Consider the following 10,700-nt stretch of genomic DNA (forward strand, 5'->3'; position numbering starts at 1 on the left):
GGGACTGGACTGGAATGCTTTTAAACAACAGGCCTTCCTATGGAGTTCCACCACACAATACAATACAGAGTGGCTGAGAGCCTCGGACATACACAGATCACTCTTCGCGATCCTGTCTTGAAGATTGGCCTGTTGCAGATAAAGATGCATTACAAGGCTGCTCCCGACCAGCAAAAAGCTATTTGTTCAACCAGCAGAACTATTTGTTTCCTTTTTTTTTGTGGCCAAAAAATAAATGCATGCTTTTGCAAGAGCTTTTGATTTATCTTCAAATCTTTAGCCATGAGGACTTTAGCCATGAGTGATATGGCATATTTCTAATGTCACGTATTGGCTCCACTGCTGCAGTGACCTCCCTGTACTGTTTGTTTTGGCCTGGCTGTCGCTTGCCTGCTGAGTCAAATCAATGCTTGTTGTTCCGTGTCTGTCTAAAGCTTTCGGTAGAAAATCGTACAATTTCGAAAGCAGCACATTTCGTGGGGTCTTTTATTGTGCGTGAGTGTGTCTGTCCATCTCTGCTTGATCTAAGGTTTTAGTGAAAAAGAAGGAAAGAGGAAGGGGATCCATTCTTTTATATTTTCACCCGCTGTTTTGCTTCTTGTGAACAAATCGATGTGTTGTCTAATAAAAGGTATTGTGGAAAAATGTTTAAACATTCGATGAGAATGTGCAATTCTAAGATGTTAAATAATAATGAAGAATTTTAAATCATAAAACCAATGACTTAGTTTTGCACTTGCAGACGGCAACAGGGATGTGAATAACATATATTTGTATGTCATACCGATCTCTCGATGTCGGTCGCTGGGTGGAATCCTGCTTTGAGAAAAGTCGTGAGAGAGTTGCAGGGAAACACGACTGAATGTCAGCTTTGGAATGTGATATTTGGACGACACTGAGGACGGCTCCATCTGTACATGTGAACAGGTTGCGCTGCTTCCTCCCCTCCGAACCGAATCTGTGATGTCACGCTGATGTATACAGGCGCCTGCAGACTGTTGCAGCTCCATGCAGATGGTTTGCTGTGAGTCACGGTGCGTTTGAAAGCATGACTGTGATAGAAAACTCACGAGGCTGTAGTAGTTTAAGCTTTGAAATATTAATTGCTGTTCTTTTCGCCATCGGTGGAGCAGCTCTAACATCACAGCCCCCCCGCAGATCTCTGATACCTTGGTTTGGAGCAGAGTTGTTATATCTCACAATCTAAATGATGCTAAGCCATACAATAATAAATATGTAAATTCTCAAACTGAGTTCTTTCCTTTGTGCAAACGTGTATGGTTGTGTGTCCATTGGTTTTTGTCCGCGTGCATTTATTCTGTGCGCTCTTAAGAAACCAGCATTTCTGACCCTACAACATATAAAGTGTTGATAATCATCATAGGAAAAACCAAATAAATAAGTGGAGAAACATGAATGCTGATACTTCTGTAGAGGGATTACTTTTACTAGTCTGAATGGTTTGATAGATATGAAAATTGTGTGAATTATTGTAGTCCCCCGATCACAACTTATAAGGTCTCCACTGACAGGTTTTCCTTTAATTCAATTTAATCCATATTTCTGTACACATTAATGTCTGGTCAGCTATTCAAAGAGAAAGCCTGCCAAGCCATGACACCCCATATTAATGCAGCCTACGCACAGAGATTCAAACTGGATGAAGCAGTTGCATTTACTCTCTGAAAAACTAAATAAATTTCCTGCCATCAACAAGTGAGGAACAGAGCATATATCTGCCGAGGCCTATACAGGCCCCCTATGAAACCACATTTAAAGTCAAAAGATCTGGGTTTGTATTTGGATCTGTACCAAATTGCACACATTCATAAATATCAGCCCCTTAAACACTTTCATTAAGATCCATGAATCAAGGAAAATGTGTGTCTATCTATCTATCTATCTATATATCATATCTATCTATCTATCTATCTATCTATCTATCTATCTATCTATCTATCTATATTATATATATATATATATATATATATATATATCATTTAAGACAAAAATAAATATATATTAATCAATAATGGCATAGAGATTAAATATTGATAAAATTAATAGATAGATAGAATAATACAAAGCTATCAGATACTACAGTACATATATATAAGTTAACATGTGGTCTTTCCCACACCGTCGCACCGCAGGGTGTCGCTGTGAGTCTCCGGCCTCTGCACTCAGCGGGAGCAGAAGAAGAGAGGAGGCGGGACACGTGGGTTCGCTGATTAGCTAGTAACTAGCAGCGGTAGTAGTTGGTTAGTCCTCCACATCCGAAGAGCAGCACCGGACCGACTCCGCATCAACATCCACAATGAACGGGTTAGACGAGGAAACCATGGCGCCACAGACGTTCCTTTACGGTGAGAAAAACGTGTGTCTGTGTGTAGTGTTAGAGAGAGTGTGTCCTCATTTGACTTCTGCTGGTAACACACACACACACACAATCAGGACACGTGGAATGTAGCTGCGCAGGTTTCTGTAACATGTCTGGTCCGGTTGTCATTTTAACACTTGTATCACATTCACACACGTGCTAATAGTACGTGTCAGTAACGTGTGTGTACTTGTAGCCGCGGGTTCGCCGAGTCCCGCTCAACAACGCGGTCGAACACGTGTTCGATATCAACATGGCGGCGCCCGTCTCTCTTCCTCACTGTTGATATTTCACACGTTCCTCTCCGCCAGACTCTAAAACGTCTGTGTGGTTTTACCTGCGTGTTAGTGGGATTGAGGTCGAGCTCTGGCTAAAGTATGAGCTGATGGTTTTTTGGCTCGTCGGGCTCAAATCATCTCAACGTGGGTGAAACTCGCGAGGACCACGTTGACTTCTCCTCTAAAACGTCACTTTCTTTGGCTTTGACTCAATCCAGTCAGTGAAATCAGTGTTAAACCAACGAGTTAAATCACAATACAGCTGCAGGACTATTGGTTTGGTTGGATCATCTCCCAGTCTGACCTTACATGATGGGTTTTAACAAGAGGAGAAAAATAAGATTATAATACCATGTTTTTTAAAACATCTGCCATGTTATAAATCATTTCCCAGCCTTGTTTAAAATGTAGTATTTAATTTAAATAACAAGTAAATCCGGAAAATCACTTTGACAATTGTCTCCCAGGAGGAGTATAGAGTATTTTGAGACACGTGCTGCCACTGATGTACAGCAAAGTACTCTTTATACCTTTACTTATCTTATAATGTCCTTCCCTTAGAAATATCATCACTTTGATTTGAACTAGATACACATGTAACTGCGTAAGTAGAGTACAATTAAATGGTGTTTATCTGCCATTGTTACAACAGTAAAAATATTTTTCATGAAGCATCTTCAGTCTAACACAGTTGAATTTTCACCACACAGACGTAGTTTGCTGTGAAATGATTTTAAAGATGTTTCTCCTAACTTCCTTTTGCCCGGGCCATGTGGAGATATTCATTATCAGCCGTTTGTATGGCGCCCCCCTGTGTGCACTGGCAATACAGCACCTTACACTCGCCTACAGAAACGTTTTTAAGACAGTGACTAATCCATTAGATTCATATGCCTCCACTTTCTGCTGTTGGGAAACTTTGTGTTCATTCATTAACTATTATTTTAAATCTTTTGTAACAGGCTGTGTGCTGGAAGCTGGAAAAGAGGTGGTGTTCAATCCTGAGGATGACGACTTTGAGCACCAGCTAGATCTGAGGATGGTAAGTACCCAGACATCCAATGTGTCCGTTTTATAAGAAGAACCAAACTAGAAAGACACTCGGTAGAGCGCATCCGTCTGCCAAGGTTCAACATGTATTAATTAAAACCACTAATTATTCCCTGGGAAAACTGAGAAGATGGAAAAACTCCCCATCTCACAATGATAAAGGAAGTTAAGAAAGATAAAACTGAATTTCTTCCCTTCCCATACCACATCCTTCCAAGTTTCATGACGACCTGTTTTTGTGTTATCTTGCTTACAAATCAACAAACAATTGGACAGGAGGTTATATAGTTTTTGAATGATTTTTGGAGCTACAATTATTAGTCGATTGGAATTTTAAGCTTGACCTGCAACTGTTTTGCAAATTGGTAAATTCTCTAAACAATTATTTAAGACAAATACTGTTTCCACCTATTTTCAAGTATTCTGAAGAATTTGCTGCTTTTCGTGATTTGATATGAAACATGTTTTCTTGGTTTTGACATGTTTAAGGTCAACGACCCTGTCTTGTCCTCTAGAATATTGCGGTGGGCCAGTCAAATAAATAGATAAAATGTTGTGTATGGTTGCACCTTTCTGTTTATTTTACAAAAAAACGCTCCGTTTTCTAATGTATCAACAATTGATGCCCATAATGCAAGATCCAAAATGAGAGGGTGGTACTTAAGAAGATTGCTTTAGCACTTGATGGTCATCAGATGGGCTCTGAACATAGAATCACAGTCCGTTCTTGTCGTCTTTAGGCCTGCGTGGACCCCGCCACAAAAGACGAACTTCACATGGTGGAGGTGGAAGGACAAGACACAGAGGGTCAGAAAATTAAGGCAGCACTGGTTTCACTGAAACCCTCGACCCTGCCCAGCGTGAGTAAACGCCTTCTTGGCTGCGTTTTATGTACAGACGCACTAAACAAACTGCGTTGGGGGGAATAAAGTATATTTTTAAAATCTGAATTCTCGTTGCAGGTTTGTCTCGGTGGCTTCACAATCACACCTCCAGCAGTTTTCCGTCTCAAGGCGGGTTCTGGTCCGATCCATATCAGTGGACAGCACCTCGTCAGTGAGTATTTGTGACAAGAGTGTCAGGGTGTTTGACGTGATTAGGAATGTGCACAACCAAACCATTCTTCACCACTCCATTCTTTTGTGTCTAAAGTGATGGAATCTGAGCAGTCTTTTGATGAAGAAGATGATGATGAGGAGGAGGAGGAAGAAGAGGAAGTCGCAACATCGAAGAAGAGACCTGCTTCCTCTCCTGCGGTCAAGTCCCAGGTTTGTTTTACAGCCTTTACAACTTCATCATTGTAGCTTCAGTTTCAAATCTGTCTCAGTTGAAATGACCAACTCGTGTTTTACCTCCTTCCAGAAAAAGATGAAAATGGAAATTGTGGAGGATGACGATGACGACGATGATGATGAGTGAGTGTCAGGGTTTCACATATTGGCACGATGGTCAAATCCATTACAAACACAGTGTGGTGCACTATCGAAGATCAAAAACTATCTTATGCAGTTTTCGCCTGTGATAATAACACTTAACATCAGAAATAGTTTTATCATCAAATATTTTATATATATATACATATATATTGTGCCTGAACAGCTTGACCCCTGGCATCAATTTAAGATTTGGGATCAAACACTCAAAGTTTCTAACTGCATGTTGAGGTCGCTCCTCCTGGAACATTCAGCTGATTCAGCTCCTCTTGAGGCCACCAGGTGGTACTGATATCAAGAGTTTCACTTTCATCGGTTTGTCGGTTTTATCTTTTTTGTTCATACTATTAGCAAATCCCTGCTGATGCATGTTGAGGGGATCGTGGAAGATCCACAGTTCTTCCTCCATTCCAACAAAAAAATTTAATAATTTCAACAGTTCATCAGAATCTTTGATTGGTATTCTGCATTCAGAATTGACAACTCAAGTGGACATCTCTATCTGAGTTTATTGGATTGATTTTATGATTGCACTACTTATTCTCTTGATCCATCCTTTTATTGCTTTGCCTTTGCTGTGATGGTAAAGCAAGGGATGGTAGAGAACTCTGGCTTTTGTTCTCTTCTTCCCTTGGAATCAGAAACTTGGAATCACACTGGCCAGTGACAGAATCTGTCACTGGCCAGTGTGAACAGGAGCAATGATAACAGCAAGTAAAGCCTATTTCAGTGTTTATAACAGCAGCTGACTGTTTTATGATTTTGGCACTAAACTTGGTCGTCTTTGTTCAAGACTGCATTAATGGGATTCTGATGTGTTTAACTTTCCATTGAATCTGTTAAGAAGGTGATTCTTTATAGATGTTCCTGTTTTCTCTCAATGAAAAAGACATGTAAATTTGAGTTATACCTGTGACAGGTTGTGGTGCAGCACTGGGGACAATAATTTGGACCGGTTTGGCTTTTAAGTTTTTTGGTTAAAGAAAACGGGTCACATTGAAGAGCATCTCGTCATGTGTACAGAGAATATTGTAGCCTCCTACATATGAACCACAACCGTTTTAGAAAACTTCTCAAACATACACTTTTTATAATGGGTCAGACATTTGAGTGCGACTGTCTTTTTGCAGGGATTTTTGTTTTTGTTATCCTGATGGTTTTTTCTTTCTTTTAGGGATGGTGATGATGAGGAGGATGAGAGCGAGGAGGAAGAATCGCCTGTTAAGGTAAATTAACAGCTTTGACAGTCACTTAGTAGCAGCTGAATAAAGCGAAGTGTTCTCCCATTAAAGTTGCATGTTGTCTTTTTACAGGCCAAGCCAACACCATCCAAACAAAAGACCCCTGCTCAGAATGGCAAGAGTCCCAAACCCAACACTCCAGCTAAAAAACAGGCAACGGTTCGTACAAATTAACTTCTTATTATCCACTGAATAGTTTGTGTCCTATGTAAGAAATGTTTTATGTTCTCAGCAGGAGAAGACCCCTAAAGGTAAAGGTACCAGGTCACCTAAAACGCCAACAACTCCCAAGGCAATTCTCACAGTTCCTGAGATTAAAGCCAAGATTATGGAGGCAGTTAACAAGGTTGGTGTCTTTGTCCTTTTTTATTAAAAAATGCCTATTTGTTTCAATACTGTTTGTAAAAGTGTTGAATTTAAATCCGCTGATGAATTGTAATTGTTTTCTTACAGGGAGTGACATTACCCAAAGCTCAGCCCAAGTTTGAGAACTTCGTGAAGCACGGTTACAAAGTCTCTGAAGCCAAGGTATAGTACTGAGTTAAAGTTGCTTTAAACTCTTAGGAACCCTTCTTCCCTACTTATTAGGAACCCACTTGTTAACATTAATATATTTGGCATATTTACTGCTCCTCACTCCTATCATTTAATTTTTTCAATAGAGTAATAATAAACTACTTCTATAGCACTATTCACCACCAGAGTTACAAGGTTCGTCATAAAATCTAGGTGCAAAGATGGCCAATCATAGAAAAGCCACAGATCCCTCGGACACGGTTGTGGTTAAACGCTCCAGTGTGTTCTGCTTTACAGACCATGTAGTTCTTCTTACCACCAGGGACCGTGGAAGAAACATTAAATGAAATACCCTAAATTATTTGGTTGTGCAGATCTGGATTTGATTTAATATTGCCAACTCAACTCCATCAAGTTAACAGCCTTTTTTAAAATGTGTTTATTTTTATTTTTCCCTTAGGACGTTGCGGAGCTGTGGAAGTGGAGACAGGCGGTGACGGATGCTAAATAACAGCCTACACAACAGTTTTATTATCTCTTTTTATGACTCGTTTATATCATCGCATCTCTGTAGCCACACTCGGTTCCTTCCAGTCGTCATGAATCCATTCAAAGTCTTATCCAGCCTCCGTCTGCCCTCCTGCATGAAGAGACTGTACAGGTAGTGATGTGGCTGACGAGCGTGCACGATGATGTTGCATCATGTTTCCACCTCCATATTTCTCACTGGGGCAGAGATATTATTTGGTTTGTTGAATAAACCCTAGGAGAAAAGACGTACAAATTTGCATCTTTGTCGATGTGTAAATAAATTTCTCACTAGATTTTTAACATTTTTTTTGGCAGCATTGAATGCAAAAACAATTAAAAAAATACATTTCATTACACCTAAAATGACACACAGACTTGAAACAGGGCAGTTCAAAATAACTTCTTTTCATTCAATAAAACATCCGCTTTGGTGAGTTACCACCAAGCACTTCAAAGAACTGCACTTTTTGGAATGTGTTGACTTTTTATGCTGCTGAGATTCCTTCACATGCTTTTTTTTCAGTTGGAAGATTTTGTCTGAATTGAAAGGTTCTTGCCATTTTCCTCCATTTTACCGTCCGTCCACCATTTGGTTTAACGCTCCCATCAACCTTTTAGAGCCAAGAGAAATAAGAGCAGCACCTTCCACCTCTGCTCTCTTGGTCTATCTGCTTTATGTTGCCACGACTGCTGATATCCAACAGGCTAAAGTTTAAGTATTTGCACATCGGGTGACAGACTGCATGAAGGAATTTGAAAGGGTTTGTTGTTTTTACGTTGCTAAATCTCTTCAAACCAGATATTGCAGGTGTGGAGATGTTCTATACAATAAAATCCCACCTGCTGTTATAATTCAGTCCATTTCTCTTGATCGTTTGAAGTTGAATTGATGGTGTAAATGTTTGTGCATTTGGCCTGTTAGAAGCAGCTCATTCCATGTTTGCAAGAAACTAATGCGTTTGTTTGATTTAAATATGCTTTGGGTGTAGGCTCGCCGTCAATGAGATTGATTCAATAAAGGATATGGCTTCATTACAACTGTTCTGTTTCTGTGCAGCGAGAATAAAAAGCTGTGGACATGTTGAAGACAAATCTGTTAATGATTTTACTAAATGCCTCCTTGTTAAAATTTCAGGATGTTCCAATTCAACTTTTGGATCCAATCCAGTACGTTGATCTTTGGGTTATATATGGGAATGTCCACTTACATCTTTTGAGATACTATATACATAATTGTTGTCTATTTGCATGTAGACTGAAGGTTGCAGAATTTGTAGTTTGAGAACCACGTGGACAATCGTGTAGATTATGTACTGATATTCCACAAAGTACACATGAAATTAGTCCATCTTAAATTCTTTGTTTAGACTTTGAGCTTGTATGATTTGTCATCTCTGAGTATGGTTAGGGCTTTAAAGGCTTCCAGTACTTATCCCTTATTAAGTAACATGTTCTCTCGGGTTTGTGTTAGCTGACTGCCGATCAAGGGAGAGTAGCAGAGTAGGTCAGTAAGAACCCAGTTAACCCAGTTTCCCTGAAGGCGTCGTGCTGTGTCACCTATAACTATAGCCCAGAAATGATGAAAATAAATAGACTGGTTCCTTATCAGTACTTAACAATATAACTATCAAAAGTTAAGAAACTACAAATCTACCAGGATTCTTATACAAACATACAAGACTAACATTTTTTAGATTATACTGCACCATTTAATATTCCCGTACAGACATTTTCACAATCTATTACCAAGGATTTATTTAGTGTCAGAACATTAAAAACATTGTGGCTGACAATGTTGGATAGTGGTCTGTTTCTTTTTATACAAACTGCATCTGCTTCGCCTATTGCAGACTGGAACACACTGTTTAATGTGCAGGTTGTTGAGCACTATGTGAACCTTGATCGAATGTTTTTTATCGCCGTGCAGTCATGTGACAGCTGAATGGTCCTGTACTGTGTTATACAGAGATACAGAGAGAGTGCTTGAGGTGGGAGAGGGTTTTTATTTTTTTTTAATGCTCAGAAACTGCAGGTGTTTACCCATTGAAGAAAATCTAAAGATGTGTTTGTTAGCAGGATTTCATTCATTTTAATACCCTTGTGGAAGTGTTTTTCCTCAGTAAAAATAATGTAACAAAGATAATAATGCCTTTATTTGCATAGGACTTTTAAAAACTGTTGTTACAAAGTGCTTCAAAAAGAAGACAAATACCCATTAAATTTTGGGGATTTCTCAGAGAATAATTAATTGATCTTGATTTAATACAAATCTGACATGTTGAGGGGAACGATATTTATGAGTTTGTGCAATTTGGTGCAGATCCAAATAAAAGTCAGAAGTCAGTACGTAAAATAATTGTCATAAAGGGACTGTTGGGCCTTGGAAGAAGTGTGCGCTCTCTGAGAGCCATTCTAGTTAACATCAAGGACCGCTTTTTTCCTAGACAGTATCTTTCCCTATTGCAATATTGTATATAGTATCTGTTTTTATATATGTACGTTTCCCTAACTAAAATCTATATATAGGCTCAATTTTGTTGTATAACAATAGAGTTCCTGAATCTTGAAGTTATCACAATGTAGATACAACCTCAGTGTATAAAGAAAATAACATTCCCCTCTAAGTTTTTATGACAGTGGCAGAGACTTTGGGAAGAAACTATTAGCTTTACGACTTTTGTGATCCGGCCTGACAGGAGGAAAGAGTAATGATTCATGAGTGGTAGGCAGAATGAGAATAAAGGAAAGGCAGAACTAGAGCAAGACTTCGCTGAGTCTAATAAATCACGAGTGTCCTAACTTAACCTGAAGACACATGATGACAAAGTGAGTGGAGGTGAGACACTGTGAAAAGACAGGGGCATAAGGGGAATTCAAACACTGCTCTGTGATGAAATATTACTATAACCCACATTGTGCAAAATCTTTAAAATGCTTTTGAGAGCAACATGACACATACTATTGATAAAAGTGCATCATATTAATGAGTCCATGCGCTTCATACAGTCCTGCTCACCATTATTGGCACCCAAGAAGTTTAAGTACATAATGTGGAATATCTCCTGAAAAAAAATGAATCAAGTGAAACAACTTTTTTCTGTAGATAATTCGTGTTTGATACAAAAGAGCAAATGATAAACAACAATTTAAAACAATAAACAATGGGGGGGGGGGGGGATAGAAAAACTTAAAGCTTGCTGTGTCACTGATATTGGCACCCTTTGCTGTAAATCAGTATGGAAACACATTATGACTCACCTGTGGTAAATCA

General features: G+C 39.1%; 1 protein-coding gene across 3 annotated transcripts; it reads left to right on the top strand.

The window, feature by feature from the left end:
• Positions 1–2,138: 2,138 nt before the first annotated feature.
• On the top strand, positions 2,139–8,464 carry npm1a (nucleophosmin 1a). 3 transcript variants are annotated; one of them, XM_034606825.1, is made up of 11 exons: positions 2,139–2,366; positions 3,621–3,700; positions 4,449–4,568; positions 4,671–4,764; positions 4,861–4,976; positions 5,071–5,123; positions 6,316–6,367; positions 6,455–6,541; positions 6,615–6,728; positions 6,836–6,910; positions 7,359–8,464. In XM_034606825.1, exons 1-11 carry the CDS (start codon positions 2,318–2,320, stop codon positions 7,407–7,409), a joined length of 891 nt encoding a protein of 296 aa, XP_034462716.1. In that variant the 5' UTR covers positions 2,139–2,317; the 3' UTR covers positions 7,410–8,464. The 3 variants fall into 3 exon arrangements, with proteins under 3 accessions (XP_034462716.1, XP_034462718.1, XP_034462717.1); XM_034606827.1 differs by having other exon boundaries at positions 2,198–2,366; positions 6,455–6,535; positions 6,618–6,728; XM_034606826.1 differs by having other exon boundaries at positions 2,199–2,366; positions 6,455–6,535.
• Positions 8,465–10,700: the final 2,236 nt, after the last annotated feature.

This window comes from Hippoglossus hippoglossus, chromosome 14 (genome assembly GCF_009819705.1).
Source record: "Hippoglossus hippoglossus isolate fHipHip1 chromosome 14, fHipHip1.pri, whole genome shotgun sequence".
In the NCBI taxonomy this organism is placed as follows: Eukaryota; Metazoa; Chordata; class Actinopteri; order Pleuronectiformes; family Pleuronectidae; genus Hippoglossus; species Hippoglossus hippoglossus.